The following is a 17953-nucleotide window of genomic DNA, read 5'->3' as shown; positions in this document are numbered from 1 at the left end:
AAGGTGATGCTATAGGTATGATGTTCATTTATAGCAGTATATCCTGCTTGCACCTATGTATCTAGTCTCAGCATTAGCATCGACCCCTAAAGGCCAGGTCTTCACTACTCAATCAAGCTAGCCAGTGGTGTCATGGAGACTTAGCAAACTGGTTGTCCATACTAGACCAAGAACACAGAGGACTCATTTAAAGGCCACTTGCGCCGCCGGTGCGTCCCTTTTTCCTACCAAAAAATAAGCCGTGCAGTGTCCTGGTGAATCGAGAACAGCTTTAGATTCACTTTTTATATTCCTTTGTTTGCCCTGCTACCCTGGACCTTCCTTAGCAGCAGTAATAGTCATAGTTAAACTACTTTAGCAAGCTTAAGTTCATATATCTTTTTCTATCAATATTTCTATGCTCTAGATTGTGAACACTTCACGTTGTTATTATTTTTAAACACTTTGAAACATGAATAAGTAGTAGTATACCTTGCACACTGCCCCCTGCAGTATGTTACTTCAATTTCAACAATAACATTTTCCTAAATTAATCTTTCATTAAAGTGCCTCACTCTCGACAAATTTGAACCTGCCGCTTCGGAATGGGACATGGTGAACAGATCATTGCAATTGATTGAAAAAAAGAAGTTCTGGGCTGCTATTGTGTTTCAGAATATGGAGAACAAAACAAATGAAATTCCTGCTCATGTCAAATATAAGGTGCGCATGGACATTGATGAGGTTCAACAGACCCAGAAAATCAAAGACAGGTAAGCTGGCAACAAATGGTTTACATTCAAACAAATTCAACAGTCTGTTTGGCTTAAATGATTTAATTACAATGGGCACAGATGTAAAATGTAAAATGTTTTGTTAATCGTAATTACCTAGTAGTTGTCTTTCTCCTGCTAAATTCATAGGGCCATATTTATGAGCCCAGTTGTATTGCACTTCCACTACGCAACATGGTGCATGCACACCGCAAATCAAAAATGAGATTTAGGAAGCCACAGATGGCAACTTTGCGTGGCCCTGAGTGGCTTTATATATCTGGAGTAAAGAAATGCAGCGCAAATTACTGCGTTGCATTACTCTGCCCCAGAGAGGGGTTGCATGGGTGTTGCGTGGTATTCTCATGCAACATCCATAAATCTTGACACATTCCCAGATTTACCAGAAGTGATAGGCCTGGGAATGCACCAAAATGCTACTGCTTCCCAGGCGAGGGGTAAAGAGGATACATGGGAAGATGACTGTGGGTCAAGGTTTTTTTTTTTTTTGTACAGGAAGGTGCCCCTTCCTGCACAAAAACAATCCTCCTGACAAGGCAGGCATTCTTGGACCATGGTACGAGGTTGTCTGCATTGATGCTAGGCTGCCAAAACGACACCAGAGTAGGGACAATGGTAGGAACGTACTGCATCCATTAAGATACAGCGCATTCCTGCCCTTTTTCTGTGAAAAAACACAGCACAGCAAGATGACTTGCTGCGCTGCTCCACAGTCCCAGAAATATGGCCCGCGGTTCTTAATCGAGAATTGTTAATCAATGCTCCTCACGTGGCCTATAGAGATTATTGAATAGATTTGGAATGTAAATATTAGGCAACAAATGGAAAACTAGAGCCCATGGAACTGCAATAGAAGAAAGAATGTAACTAGAAATGTAAAATCATTAGTGAGTTGGACGACACCTGTCTTTATTAGTATGTGATGTATTATAACATTTTAGGATGCTCTGACTGCACAGTCATTCACATTGTGCAAACATTTACCAGTACTGTATGTTACTGATTACTATTTAGATCAGAGAAAAACATCAAGCTTAGACTAGCATTTAACTCTGAATATTTTGAAGCCACTGAACCCAGAGTAAACTATAAATCACTCTTCATAAAATCGAAATTAGTAAGACTTTAAGGGCATCAGTTTTGTGCTGTCGCATAGCTGTTTAAATATCTGGAGAGACTGTACAGTATTTCTGCAGGTTTGGGTAGTCATTCTGATTAGAGACGCGCTTTCCCAATAATTATAGCATTCATGTACCTCGTTTTCTGAAGTCTCTTTCCTCTATTTTCCGGGTGGATGATATGTGCAAGCATAGCACAAGTCTACTAACTCAGTCTCTGTTACTTGAATACAGTAAAACTGTGTATATTCTCCCCTTTGACGTGTTGCATAAAGTGTTGATTGTTATTCACAAACGCAGTTAAGCACTTTCGACAGCCTGATCGTGAATACTTCACAAAAATCGATCTCTGTTGTTCCTGATGACTCTTCATTTGTTCCTTAATTTGGCATTTATTGTAATTCAGAGGGAAGAAAAGTTAAGTTACTAAAAAGAAGCGGAGCAATCTTCCGTACTCAGGGAGGTAGGTGGCTCAGGCAAAGACAAACAGATAGGTATATGTAAGAAACATGAATATATTAGCACAGTGTAATGCTTTCAGTAAAGGCAATTGATTAGAAATACTGTGGGTCGCATTTATCAAATATCCATGCAATGCAGCAAGCCACTTTGCTGCGATGCAAGAAAGGGCAGAAATGTGTCATATTTAACAATATACACCTAATTCCTGCTCTCTGCCTGCTCTGGCCCCGATGCAATTACTCTTGCACCATGGTGCAAAGGTGCCTGTGTTGTAGACAGGATTGATTTTTGTGTAGGAAGGTTTTTCCCGCTTTCTATGTGTGTTGCAGAATGCAACACATAAAGAGAGAGAAAAAAAGCGAGGAGAAATAAGAGTATTTCTCCTTGTTATGCCTCCACTGGGAGATGTAACATTTTAACACATTCTAAGGTCTACCACTACTGCTAATTCTGGGAATGTGCCAAAATCCCTGGACGGGTGCATGGGAACTCCCATGCTCCACCCACTGAATGCACTCTGGGACTTTGTAAGGCAAGGCAGAGACGTGTGCTGCCTTGAGTTACTCCACATTTACCATGCCACCCAGGGCCAAGCAAGATGGCCTTGCATGGCCTGATAAATGTCATTCTAGGTTTTGTGTTGCCCTTGAGCCGCCTTGCATGGTGCAAGGGTGGCACAAAACCATGATATATATGCTCCTGTATGGTTCCATATAACCTGCACACATAATGCTGCCAGTAGGTAGTGCTTTATTTGGATGTTGGAAAAGACAAATGGTTGTCCTTCCAAAGGTAACAGGATTGTTCTTCCGTATGTGTTCACAATCATTAAAAGCATGACATAGCTCCCTTAAGGGGCATTAGCTTGAAATATACAAATGACTCAAATATATAGCTTTGTTAAAGGAGAGGTAATATTGATTTTGAGTTGCTCTGAGGACATTTCTTGTGGATTCACAAATCCATCATACTAAATGCATTCCAATTGGTAAAGTTGTTCTCATTGGAAACTTGGCATTTACAAGGTAGTAAAGCGAACAGCTAAGACTGATTCCACTAAGTGTACGGGCCAAGCAATTTAGATGCAATATGACACCATTTGTAACACTTGATTATATCATTAGAAAGTTGGTGCTTTATCGTTGAAATAGAAAATAATCTTTATTTGACAGCTTTGTAAAGGCATAGCTAAAACTAAGACAGAAACAAAAAAGTACAGTGTGGTAGAAATCTGACCCCAAGTGGTACTATATTATCTTAGAGGTAGTAACGTAGGATATATGGACAATGTTATCCTATTAAGCTTGATTTTGTTGACTAGAGGATCATCAGGAGTGCTTGGACCATCGGTGTTTTGTGCAAATGTTTCTGTAACACAGAGGTCTAGATATGGGGCAAGGGTTGTAAATGAGTGGAGTCTCGGCATAACTTCCCACATGGTTCCCAGTGATAAGGAGTTCATCAACCAGGGTAGAGTTGTAACTGGATGTTCTTATTTTTAAAGTACTAAATGCACTAGCACTAGAAAGGTATGCCTTTGAAAGAGCCTGTAGCTTGAAATCCACAATTAAACATATATTTTCAGTAACAGAGATTTTCCAATGAATGGAAGCACCACTGAAATCATGAATCAAATTAGGACCAACTGGGACTAGGTCTCATTGGGCTAGTGTTGGAAATGGAGTATTGGTAAGGGCAGGGAAATACCTACACTTAGCTATAGGCCACTAACCTCCACTTAGGTCCAGTTAGATCTCTATAAATCAAACCCAGCTCAACCCTTGGTAGCTTGGCAAGGAGTAACAAGGCTTAACTTGAGACTAGTGTGTAAAGCATTTAAAAATCACAAAACAGAAAATAGGTAAAACACAAAACACAATAAAAATCCAACACCAATTTATAACAATAGATTATATTTTTATCTTAAAAATGGCACCAAAACAAATACAATCGGATAAGAGGAACCGGGGATATGAATTTTTAAAGAATTATTGTTTTCTAGCACATAGAAGCAACTAGTGCTCAAAAGGTTGAAAACGTAAAACTGGAAAGGGACAAAGTCCAGAGTCCAGGCCACCCACGAGGTAACACTCTCACATTTACTTTCAGAAGTGTTTCTTGATTCAAGAAAGTGGTCCACAGCACCAGCCAAGGGTTCAAAGGCGCTGGTTTGCCTCTTGGGGTCTGTGACTACAACTCCTACAATGCACCTCTTCACTTATGGAGTTGCTCCAAAAGTCTTCAAACTTCTCGATCTTCTTCCAGAGGTCCTTTTTGGGTCCTTGAAATGTCCACAACTTGTCCCAAGGTTCCAGAAGCTCTGAGTTGCTCCTTGGGCGTTAAGACTACAATTCCCAGAATGCACCTGGTCAGAATCCTCAAATGGCCACTGGACGATGGTCAGCTGGGCTCTGCTTGCAGGACTTGATGCAGGGGACTCTGGGCAGCCCCTTTTTACCTGTACCAAACAGAGAGCCCCTTATTGAAGGAGTAGAAGACAAGCAGAGTCCTTTTAGTGGTGAAGCCCAAGTGTGCAGCTGGTGCAGTCCTTCAGAGTGCAGTGTCCAGGTGCAGATCAGGGGTCCAGCAGGGCAGTCCTTCTTCTTCTGATGTTCTTCCTTGTTAGGATCTGATAGGGAACTGAGGTGTGGGTGCAGCTCTGCCAGTTTTATCCTAGGTCCTGGGTGAAAAATGGGGAGGGGGGTGCTGGTTCTCTAATCAGATACGAGGTTCTTCCCCCTGTGATGACCACTTCTTGGGAAGTGTGGCAAAAATCAATTCCAGGGAGCAACATTCCTCAAAAATCCAGTATGGCTGAACTGATTTTTGGAGGTTACATCTGGCTGAGCCCACCCACTGGTGTGGCTAAAAATCCTAAACACACCACTCTCCTGCCCTCTTCTAATCTAATCAGGGGAGGAACCTAATTGTCTGGATTTGCAGGATGTGAGGGAGGTGCCGGGTTGCTCCAAATGTCTTCCCTGCCTTTGAAAACCAGTTTGGCAGCCCTCCCCTTCCTGCTTCTCCATCTTCTGGGGCCAGTTCTCCTCCCCCAGGCACATCTCTTTGTGTTCAGCCCCGGCTACTTCATACCTCATCAAGGCAGCCTAGCCAGGCTGCCAGAGGCTGGCCAATCAGAGCAGAGAACTACTGGGCTGAAGTTGGCAACTTTTCAGGTAGAGTTTAAAACTCTTTACCTGAACAAGTTATGTTAAATCCAACAATTGGAAGTTGTGGGATTTATTACAATTAATTTGATACCAAACTTGAGGTATCAGCCACTTAAGGGGACTTTATAAATTAAAATAAAGTCTCCCCATTCTAGCCTTTGGAGGCCATTCACTACAATGAGGGAAAAACAAATTTGGCCGTTTTACCTCGGCAGGGATTATAAAACAATTTGTATAAGGTCCCTGCTTATAGTTACATGGCACCCAGCCCTAAGGGCACATAGGGCACTCCTTAGGGGTGACTTAAATGTAAAAATAAGGTAGTTTAAGACTTTGGAAGTACTTTTAATTCTAAAGTCGAATTTACATATAACTTTAATTTAAAAGCAGCCAGCAAGGCAAGCATGCCTTTAAAATGACACTGGGCACCTCGGGAGTACACCTATGGGTGCTCTATCTATTCTGAGGCCCCTTAACCTACATGCCCTAACTTGTACTAGGGACTTATAGGTAGGTTGACATAGCCAATTATAATTAGCCTAATTTGCATCCTTATCTTATTCAGAGCACAGGCCCTGGGACTGGTTAGCAATACCCAGGGTGCAATCAGAGTCAGGAAAACGCCAGCAAAAAGTGAAAAATGGGGGCAAAAATTTAGACAGCCTCTGCAATCAGCCCTGTTTTCTCACACAGGCCTCCCCCAGCCCACATGCCCAGGAAACTCAGTCCAACCCTGGGAGAGGCTTCCTGGCTTGTCAGGGGAGGAAGACAGTGAAGAAAACAGGCTGTCTCTTTTGCAGTGCCTATTCTGCCTTAATTCCTTATGTCATAATCACTCCCTCTGGGTAGTGAACCCATCCCCACAGTGAAAGAACCCATCTTAAACTGAAACTTCCCTCTAAGTGGGGGGGGGGGGGTCTTCCTCCTCTCTCTCCAAAAACTTGGGTAGGGAGGTGCACATCACCCATATCCCTAACTTTGCTAGGGCAATACCTAGCTTACCTAAGAGGTCACCCAACACTTGAAAACCCCACCATGACCAACAGGGCCAGGGGGGCTAACTTACTTTTAGTCCTGGAGTCTGCCTCCCAGGCCAAGTGCAGTGCTGCCATAAAGGCTAACACCCAGCAGAGACTACCTACAGCTGTCAGCATCCATAACCACACCCTAAGCTCTCCACTGACAGGTGGTGAGCTGCTTTAGGGGCAACTGTGGGGTCCTGGCACCCCTCTTGCTGTCTAGAGTGCGGGGCTACCACATCCTGTGGCAGACACCCTCCTTCCACCCTCTCTTCTGTCACTGCAGAGGCAACACCCTGCAGCTGGATAGCTGCCTGACTACTCAGGATTTCCTTGGGGTCAGGTGAGGCATCACCAGTGCTAACTCTGGGCTCCTACCCTATGAAGGCAGAAGGCCTTTGGCTCTCTGGAACACTCTTTAAGAGTGGCCTAACCTTCCTTTTCTTCTTCCCTTTTCTTGGGGACCCCTGTCTCCTAACTGTAGGGATTAGCTCCCCAAGACTTTGGGTTGGGGGGACTCCCTGGGCGACCACCCCATCTAGACCAGACTCACCTCTGGGAGGTCATTGCCCAAGGATACAATCTAGAGGGAGGTCAGCACTGACAACCACCCTGGACCAGTCAAGGATACTGTCTCTCTCTAGGGGCACTATGGCTACAGGCTTAGAGATGACCTCCCCTGTAAGCTATCCTGACTTTCCTGTCTCTCCATGGACAGACATGTCTTGGGCCACCAACTGGTCACTCACTATAGTGTGACTGGCGCAGGTGTCTCTCAGGCAAGTGGTAGGGATCCCATTCACCTGATTGGGGTGAAAGTGCCTACTCTCACCCTCAGGGATCACCAGTTTACCATCTGGTTCTGTCTCCAAATCCAATGCTATGAGGACTTCAACATCTGAGGAGTGCTCCTCCATGGCTACACTGGACAGCCTAGTGCTAACCACCTTCTTTGGACAGGCTGCATCTCCTTTGAAGTGACCTGTCTGCTGGGAGTCAAAGCAAGCCTTATTGTTCAAGAGCTTTTTCAACCCTGGGTCTCCTTGCCTCTACTTGCCAGAGAAGGAGTGGGATTTACTCCCCTCCTTCCTAGGGTTCTGGGGTACAGAAGGAGTCTCTGTGGTGGGCTTACCATCTCCCTCCTTAGGTTTTTGGGAATCTGGCCCCCCTTTCTTGGAGTCTCACCCCTGGGACTTGACAGCCACCCTGGTTCTCAACTACTCATCGGCTGCCTCCCCCAGCTCTCTGGTGTGGGTCAGTTTACAGTCCACTAGATGTTGGCGTAACCTTTCTTGGATACAATTGGTCAAGATGTGCAAACTCATGATCAAATTGCATAGCCCCTCATAAGTATTTACTTTGTTACCATGTATCCAGCCCTCTAGTGCCTTAAGTGAGGTGTCTACAAAGTCAACCCAAGACTGGGTATTGACCTTCTGGATGTACCTGAACTTCACCCTATACTGCTCTGGGATCAGATCAAACTTCTTGGTTAAGCATCTCTTCATACTAGGGAATGAATCTGCCTTCTCCCCACTGAAGGTTAGAAGCCTATCCCTCTCAGAGTTGGGGACCAACTCCCATAGAAGTGAACCCCAGTATTGTGGCCTAATCCTTCTAATTTGGAGTGCCCTCGTAAAGGCCTCCAACCACTTGTCTATGTCATCCCCCTCTACATAAGCAGGAACCACCCCCTTGGGTGGTCTGGGACAAAAAAAAACAGCCATGGACACCTCAACTTCTCTGTCACTGCCACCATCTCTCTGTTCAATTCTTGCCCACTTCTCCTTCGCTAGGGCCAACTTCTCTGCCTCCAAAGCTATGAGGCTACCTGGGTCTCAAGTTCCCTTTCCCGGATGTCCAGTTCTGCTTACTCCCGGTCTGATACCACAGACCCTCCCCTCCCCCTAGCTCTGGATTGGGCCCTAGCTGCTGAGATTACAGTGAGGCAACCATCCTCTTCCTCCTGGATGTTGGAGAGGACATCTTCCCTCTCCCTTCCTACCTCTCAAGGTTCCTCTGTCTCTTTCTGCACTACCCAGGCTTCAAGGGACTTGACCATCACAGCCTTCCTAAGGTTGTCAGTAGCAGGTAATCCCCTCTATCTGCACAACACACTAAACTCAGCTGCAGTAAGTGTGGGTAGGCTAGCCAGATCAAGCTCCATGGTCTCACTTAAGTTTTTGTGTCACTTAAGAAAAAAACCTTTGGCACCAATTGATCAGAAGAATTTAGAAAATCAAAAATTATGCACTGAAAAGATTAGTCCAAATTTGAAAAATCAAAAATACTTGCGCTCTCGGTCAATCTAGAGGAGTTTTAACCTATTTCACTTAAATCTGTAGTGTGATATTAAACACAAGTACTGGATCCAACTACTGCAACCACAAAATGTTGGAAAATTGATTATTGGTAAGGGCATGTAAGTACCCATACTTAGCAATAGGCCACTAACTTCCACTAAGGTCCAGTTAGGTCTCACTAAATCAAAGTAACATCACAAAACAAAATAAAATGATGGACGGAGTATTGAAACTTATCAAACACTCACCCCGAGTCACAGATGTGGGTTTAATCCATCGTTATTTCGCTCGCCACATCACCCCAGTTTGGACCCAGCCATATGCATATCAGTCTTGACCCTGTTCCCCATGGGAACAGTCCAGCCCGAACTGCTAGGCCAAGTCCTCCTTCAACAGGAAGCAAGCGTCCTGGAACCGGTTTCAGGGTATCACCCTTCTTCAGCCAGGCTAGCTTGAATCCAGTGTCGCAGCAAGCAAGGGACCCACGTCTGGGCATACCCCTGCCACTTAGGACACACAAGGCAACATCACAAAACAAAACAAAATGATGGACGGAGTGTTGAAACTTTTCAATCACTCACCCCCAGTCACAGATCTGGGTTTAATCCATTGTTATTTTGCTCGCCACATCACCCCAGTTTGAACCCAGCCATATGCAAATCAGTCTTGGCCCTGTTCCCCATGGGAACAGTCTAGCCTGAATTGCTAGGCGAGGTCCTGCCTGGACAGGGAACAAGCATCCTGGGACCAATTTCAGGGTATCACCTTCATCAGCCAGGCTAGCTTGAATCCAGTGGCGCAGTGAGCAAAGGACCCATGTCTGGGCATACCCCTGCCACTTAGGGTGCACAAAGCAACATCACAAACAAAATAAAATGATGGACGGAGTGTTGAAACTTTTCAAACACTCACCCCCAGTCACAGATCTTGGTTTAATCCAACGTTATTTTGCTTGCCACGTCATCCTAGTTTGGACCCAGTCATATGCAAGTCAGTCTTACCCTGTTCCCCATGGGAGGAGTCCAGCCCGAACTGCTAGGTCAGGTCCTCCCTGGACAGGAACCAAGCATCCTGGGACCGGTTTCAGGGAACCACCCTTCATCAGCCAGGCTAGCTTGAATGCAGTACGCAGCGAGCAAGGGACCCACATCTGGGCATACCCCTGCCACTTAGGGCGCACAAAGCAACATCACAAAACAAAATAAAATGATGGACGGAGTGTTGAAACTTTTCAATAAATCAAACCCAGCTCAACCCTTGGAAGCTTGGCAACGAGCAACAAGGCTTAACTTAGGAGACTAGTGTGGAAAGCATTCAAAAATCACAAAACAGTAAATAAGTAAAACAAAATACAATAAAAATCAAACACCAATTTGTAAAAATAGAATATATTTTTATCTTTAAAATGACACCAAAATGTATAAAATTGGATAAGGGGAACCAGGGATATGATTTTTTTAAGAATTAATGTTTTCTAGCGCATAGAAGCAACTAGCGTTCAAAGGGTTAAAAAGGACACACTGAAAAGGGACAAAGTCCAGAGTTCAGGCCACCCACGAGGTAACACTGTCACATTTACTTTCAGAAGTGTTTCTTGAGTCAGGAAAGTGGTCCACAGCATCAGCCAAGGGTTCAGAGGCGCTGGTTGGCCTCCTGGGGTCTGGGACTACAACTCCCACAATGCACCTCTTCACTTATGGAGTTGCTCCAAATGTCTCCAAACTTCTGGATCTTCTTCCAGGGGTCCTTTTTGGGTCGTTGAAGTGTCCACAACTTGATCCAAGGTTCCAGAAGCTCTGAGTTTCTCCTTAGGATTTGGGACTACAATTCCCAGAATGCACCTGTTCAGAATCCTCAAATGGCCACTGGATGCTGGTCAGCTGGGCCCTGCTTGCATGACTTGATGCAGGGGACTCTGGGCAGCTCCTTTGTACCTGTTACAAACAGGGAGCCCCTTGAAGCAGTAGAAGACAGGCAAAGTTATTTTAGTGGTGAAGCCGAAGTGTGTAGCTGGTGAAGTCCTTCAGAGTGCAGTGTCCAGGTGCAGGTCTGGGGTCCAGCAGGGCAGTCCTTCTTCTTCTGATGTTTTTTCTTGTTGGGATCTGGTAGGGAACTGAGGTGTGGGTGCAGCTCTGCCAGTTGTATCCTTGTTCCTTGGTGAAAATCAGGGGGGTCCTGGTACTCCAATCAGATGCAGGGTTCTTCCCCTTGCGAGGACCACTTCCTGAGAAGTTTGGCAAAAATCAATTCCATGGAGCAACATTCTTCAAAAATCCATCATGGCTGAAGCTGACTTTTGGAGATTACATTTGGCTGAGCCTACCTGCTGATGTGGCTAAAAATCCTATACACACCCCTCTCCTGCCCTCTCCTAATCTAATCAGGGGGCATCTAATTGTCTGGATATGCAGGATGTGAGGGAGGTGCTGGGTTGCTCCAAATGTCCTTCCCTGCCTTTGAAGACCAGTTTGAGAGCCCTCCCCTTCCTGCTTCTCCATCTGATGGGGGAAGTTCTCCTTCCCCAGGCACATTTCTTTGTGTTCAGCCCAGGCTACTTCACACCTCATCAATGCAGCCTGGCCAGGCTGCCAGAGGCTGGCCAATCAGAGCAGAGCACTACAGAGCTGAAGTTGGCAACTTTTTAGGTAAAGTTTAAAACTCTTTACCTGAACATGTTACATTCAATCCAACAATCGTAAATTGTGGGATTTATTATAACAATTAATCTGATACCAGACTTGAGGTATCTGACACTTAAGGGGAATTTATAAATTAAAATAAAGTCTCCCCATTCTAGCCTATGGAGGCCATTCACTACAATGAGGGAAAAATAAATTTGGCCGTTTTACCTCACCACGGCTTCAAAAACAATTTTTTATATGGTCCCTGCTTCTAGTTACATGGCACCCAGCCCTAGGGGCACATAGGGCACACCTTAGGGGTGATTTATATGTAAAAATAAGGTAGTTTAAGACTTTGGAAGTACTTTTAATTCCAAAGTTGATTTTGCTTATAACTTTAATTTAAAAGCTGCCAACAAGGCATGCCTGCTTTTAAAATGGCACTGGGCACCTCAGCAGTCCAACTATGTGTGCACTATCTATGCTGGGGTCCCTAAGCGTACATGCTTTACCATATACTATGGACTTATAGGTAGGTTGACACAGCCAATTATAATTAGCCTAATTTGCATACTTATTTTATACAGAGCACAGGCCCTGGGACTGGTTAGCAGGACCCAGGGCACAATCAGAGTCAGGCAAACACCAGCAAAAAGTGAAAAATGGGGGCAAAAAGTTAGGAGGCCTCTGAAATCAGCCCTGTTTTCTCGCAGGTAGGATCTAGCAACGACTATAAATGTTGAACTCTCTAGAAATACACGGGTTAGGGAGACAGTCTCAATCCTTCCAGATTCAGAATGCCTTCCTGATCCATCAGAACTTATCCCCAGACCACCTGCATGAGTGCCAACTGCCCTTGTTCCTTCTGGTGCTGAGGGAAGGTAGATACAAACACCGTCAAGGCATACTCTTTATGCAGGTGGTGGTGCATATCCATGTCCAAAAGGATTCTCTTGGTCTATACTGGATCCTCTGGATTAGCTCCTGCTTGATGTCTTTTTATCAGGACACCCCATTATGTCCCTCTGGCTAGCTGGGCCTCATTCAGGCCTTCCTACGGATCAGGTCGGCTTTTCATGTCAGGTGAAACATAACTCCTTTTGCAGACAAATGTCTCAGGATTAGGCCAAGTGTGAATGGAGAATAGCAGCCAGGCAGGCACCTCATTCCTGGCCCAGTATCTTCTGTTACTACACCAGAGAGCAGTCTTTTTCGACATCCAGTTAACAACAAAGAACAAAAGAGACAACCAATACTTGTGTGATTCTGCTCGCCAAGTTGGGGTTTAGTGCCAACCAGAGGGTCATAAACATTCAAGTGCCCATGCCTGTGCTGTCACCCATATTTCTTGGGATTCACCACTAAAATTACTTCTGATTGCTTCTAAAATGTATGTTTATTGGTACAGCACTGCACTTGTTACCTGCATCAAGCGAGATGATGATCTGACAGAACATATATTGAAGGTGTGTTTCATCCAGAGCTTCGGAAACCTATATTGCACAAAGGAAATGATCTGGCAAACACTTTTGATGTACAAGGTAGGATAGGTGTGAGGGATGGAGACAGGAAATGCATATGTGGAGGTTGGTATTTTAGAAACGGACATAGCCATTCTACATGAAGAATGCCAACATTGTGTGTACTACTCACAAAGGGTCCAAATGGCCCTTTTCTTTCCCAGTTCATGACTGAACAACAGTTTCTGCATGCATAAATACATATAGGTTTACAAGATATGACAAATTTGGGGCCCCTTATTTAAAGGGAATGGGTGGGCCTTCAATGGAATAGATCCAGAAGTCAGTCTCCCCAAGCGTTTGTTGGTAAATAGCATTGTTCTCTTGAAGTATAGTCATGCTTCAAATCCTAATAGTCACCTCACATCCTAGATTGTGTGGACAGAAGCACCTTCCTTCAGAAAGGGAGAAGACATTGGTTGTGAAACCAATATAAGAGCACATAAAGCAAATAAAATCCTCCTTTGGGCTCATCTAATTGTCGTAGTTACTGGAGGAGAAAAAGAAAAGCCAGACCAAGGTTACAGTCCAGGGTGGCTGATACTTACCAAGCCATACAATGTATTTTACTTCCTATGCTAGTTCTATCCAGAGAACAAAATGGTAATTCATAAGGGGATCCCAAAAAATCCTGACTCATTTAATACATAGAAGCTAGGAGTTCTTTTTGCAATGCCCTTTGAATGGCTACAAATTGAGGGATAGATGCCTGAAAGAGACTGCAGAACTCAAATCCCGCATTCACATGTTGTAAATGTTAACATTTGATTTTAAAACAAGATTTCAGCACATTCCTTGTTCCTTGTAGGATCAGAGGCTATTTTCAAAAATAAAAGTTGGTTTTCAAGGATTTCTTTGAAAGTCCATGCACATTATGGTGTCACTAATGCTGGGGCTCACCTTCGCAAGGTAGTTGTCCCTTCTAGGCAGCTTCCATTTTTCAAATCTGTGAACACATCCTTTCAGGTCTCAGTAAGTGTAGGAAAAGTCCTATTTTTGCAAGATAATCCTCATTTATTTGGACTAATGCTGCTGTTTTTTCCCTTAGTGCTCTGGGGCTCTTCTAACCAGATCCAGTGCACATGCTTGAATCCCAAAAACATGTAAAAATTGGCTATACTCCTAATTGCCATATTTAACTTACCCATAAGTCCCTACTATATGGTATAAAGTGTATCCTGGGCCTGTTACTTAAATGCCACTAGTGGACTGCAGCACTCATTATGCTACCAAACACATTGAGAGTGCACAGTGACTGCAGGTCTATCACTGTAGCCTGTATGTGCTGTTTTAAAACAGCAAACTCAACCTGCTTGAACAACTCCTTTTGGCAGGCCTAAACCTCTGCTTTAAATATCATTGTCATCCCATAGTAGGCATTAATGCCTATAAGCAGAGTCCATGGTATTTCAAAGTAGAACATGTAATAGTTTAAAGTATCAAATACGCTTACAGTGATAAGGCCCCAAAAGCTATTTTCACTGTAATAAGAAAGCTTTGGGATTAAATTTTTAAATTGAATATTGTTATCACCTGCTTGGTAACAACCACAACATTTATTCTTAGACTTTAAAATGTTTACTAAATGCCCAATTCACTGGTAAAGTCAGATTTCTATTAAATATGTTGGAAAATGTACTTTATTAAAGTTACCTTTCTCCTGCCTAAAGCCTCTAGAAGCTGGTTTACATTAGCCCCAACTGCCTCCCAGCTGTATAATCCCCTTAATAAGGTGTGAACTTTCCTCCAGATCTGAGGCAAGGCCTTGAGTGTGGGAAGATGTTCTGTTCTGGCAGGATGACCATCTGAACTGTGCTCAGGAACTTGATTAACTTCAAAGAGGCCATGTCACAGCCAAATGTTAGTTCACACATGGGCAGGGCTCTCTTTTATCCACATATCCAGACAGGTACCAATCCCAGCTGGAGAGAGAAATAGTCTGAAGCTTCCACAGGCGAGGACTTTCTCAATTCCTTGGTCATACCTCTGGGGTGGGCCCAGGAGCTTTAACTAGTGAAATATAGTATATGTCATCTTAGTTTTAAGTAAAGAAAGGCATTGTGGGGTTGTTTGCAGTGAGTGCCCAGGAATTGCTGTGAAATTGTGCAGGGTTACCCCTGGGATCTTTTCCCTGTTGGCTGGGGGGAACAGGAGTCACCTCCACCCAAAGGATCGAGGCAGGCATGAATATGGCACCCCTGGACACACTCTTCAACACATTACTGGACCTTTGGAAGACAGAAGAAGGATTGAATCTACTGTTGAGACATGTGAGGAGACCTGAAAGGCTGCATCTGCTCCCACTCCAAGGTTCAGTTGGCTGACCTCCTGTTAAGCTGTAGGGTCACAATAAGCTGCTAGAAGCCCTTTATTGTGAAGAGCCAAGCTGACCAGTTCCAAATGGTCATGCCCTTGAACCTTCTGGTGTCTTCTGTTGGAAATATTTGTATCCCCTAAGTGGTGTTCCTGAGGTCCAGGGACATTTACCTGTGTGAAAGAGTACTCCTCCAACCATCCTGAAAAACCTGGGACTTAGAAACTTTTTTGCTTCAAAGACCTCTGCAGGACCAGGTCTAACCTTCCAAGTCGATCTGATGAGGATGCGTTGCCGTTGGGCCAAACGTTCAAGTTGCTCCTGCTTTAACCTCTTCCACAACACCAAATCTGTTTCAATGGGATGCTCTTGAGAGGGTACCTGACCTTGTAGATCCCCGTTTGGCTACATCTTGCAGCCTTGTCCTGCTGGAGAAATTTGAACTCCAAAATAGTAAATAAGTCTGAAAGTAGAAATTTCCAATGCACAAAGGTTCCTGAAGAATCTGGCCAGCGAGAGACCTTCCTGGGTGCTAATTTTGATTTTCTTGAACTCTGAGATTTCGGACCAAAAGTCAAAAGATTCACTGGGATCACATCCAACAGCTATCTGGCCTCATGGAGCCCTTCTTGGCCACAGCTGCTGTCTTGGCCCGCTAAGTATTTTTGACCTCCAGGTCAGAGACTGAGCCTGAAGGTAAAACATCTGACTGTGACAACCCCACAATTCATCGTGGTCAGCCTTAAACCACTCCTAGGTTCCAGTGAGCACAACCACAACTTAAGGCTTTTTGACATTATATTTAATTGGAACCTTAAACACTTATGTCTCTTGTTCCCCTAACTGGATGTTTTTTTTGTGTTTGTGTCATTTTGTTCATTAAATTATTCTCTATTTTTAAAAATTGGCATGCAGGTTGGGTCGTGCTTTTGACTTTCTAACTGTTTTGGTACTTCTAAATGCGTTAAACATATCCTTATGTTAAGCATCTCTCCTCTGTTATATAGCTACCAGTGGTAGAGCTCATTAAATTACTGAACCCTTACCTGATCTAACAAGGATAGTGACATTATTACTTGCAGTGGATCACCACCCACCCCAACAGTAAATTCTTACTGTAACTTATCAATGGCTTATAACCCCATTAGAAGTTGCAAACCATTGATAAATTGCAAACTGCTCAGAAAGGAGAGTGAGGGAGGCACTGCCATTACATTACTGATCCTGTTTGCAAGTTTGTATAAATATGGCCCTTTGTGACCTAGAACAATTTTCCATTCCAAAATATCTATTTAGCCCTTTTACTGTTAGAGATCATGTGATTTTGAGAATCAGTCTTTGAGAACGCAAAATATTTTCATGCATCAGGCTACTACTCCTGGCAACCACAGGAGAAAACCTCTTTACAAGGCCCTGAAGATCATCACAACAATTTGTAGTGGGAAAGGGTTTTCTCGAAGGTTCAAATAATTAGAAAATAGAAATGCATGTTATTCTAAAATGTCCACGGAAATATACCCGTTGACATTTATGTATGTCTGAGTGATTATGCATTTAGAAAATTCATGGAAAATAGTGACTGTCTTATCTTACAAGAAGTAGTCCTGAAATTCTTCATGAATTCTAAATAAGCGATAAATGTGTTCCGAATTTGGATGTGTACCCACATGTGTATATTTAGGACTTCTCTTCACTGAGCCTTTATTTTAAATTTATGTCATCAATTTAATTTGTATCAACAAAATCTTAACTGGTTATAAATACTGGGCTATAGAAAAGTAGCATTTTTCCCTTAATTCAGAACACAGCCATTTTTGATTAGGAAAGGATCAACAGAACACGCTGAAACGTGCATACTTTTAAGACAACCCTACCTTGTTATGGTTTGGTACATGATGATCTTTTAAATAACTCACGAATCCCAAAGTTACGGCTTTGAGACACTGACCTGAGGGAGCAACTATATCACTTGACAAAGCCACTACCTTTAAGGCCTTTTGACTACTGAGGGAAGCAACTTTCGTTTCCAACCGTGGGTGGGAAAGTTTCAAGAAATTAAGACAAGTCTAAAAAAATACACAGTGGAAAAGTTACTTGAAGTGATATTTTAAGGTTAAATCGGCACCAAGAGTAGACTCAGACTATGCAAAACATGTATGCCGTTTAACCATGTTGCCAATTGTGTCCATGGAATTTTTTCATGGATATTAGTTTTTTTAATGAGACTATTTTAGTGAAAATGATATGCGGACTAAAGTGAATCGTTCCCAGATAAACAAAACTGTAGTGATTTTTGCAAAAAAAAAATATCGGCATATGTAATGTGTAAACATGAAAGCCAAACTGCCAAGAGATATGATTCACTCCTTTACAAATATTGTGTTTCTTCATTTAAGATTATGGGCTCCTGGTGCTGCAGGTGATGCCAACAGAGACTTGCGGTATGTGTGGGGTGGTTTTGCCTACATCCAAGACATGCTAGACCATGGCATTATTCGATTACATTCAAATAAGTCTGATCTGCTGGGAGTATTCATACAACAAATGCCCTATCCCTGCTACGTCGATGACGTGTAAGTATATTTTGAGCTTATATAGGTAGTGCTTTGGTTCCATACATGGAATAAATGACAAACATTTCAAAAGGTTTAAT

General features: G+C 43.5%; 1 protein-coding gene across 3 annotated transcripts in view; it reads left to right on the top strand.

The window, feature by feature from the left end:
• The window catches only part of LOC138299526 (phospholipid-transporting ATPase ABCA1-like), a 2649159-nt gene that overhangs the window by 742252 nt on the left and 1888954 nt on the right, over positions 1–17953 (top strand). For all 3 annotated transcript variants that reach the window (XM_069237840.1, XM_069237822.1, XM_069237830.1), the window contains exons 13-14: positions 547–752; positions 17697–17873. In XM_069237840.1, the coding sequence (XP_069093941.1) occupies positions 547–752; positions 17697–17873 (383 nt within the window). The remainder of the gene's footprint in view (positions 1–546; positions 753–17696; positions 17874–17953) is intronic.

The sequence above is a fragment of the Pleurodeles waltl genome, chromosome 1_2 (assembly GCF_031143425.1).
Source record: "Pleurodeles waltl isolate 20211129_DDA chromosome 1_2, aPleWal1.hap1.20221129, whole genome shotgun sequence".
Taxonomy (NCBI): domain Eukaryota; kingdom Metazoa; phylum Chordata; class Amphibia; order Caudata; family Salamandridae; genus Pleurodeles; species Pleurodeles waltl.
Note: the sequence above shows the minus strand (reverse complement) of the source record. Positions and strands in the feature narration are given on the sequence as shown.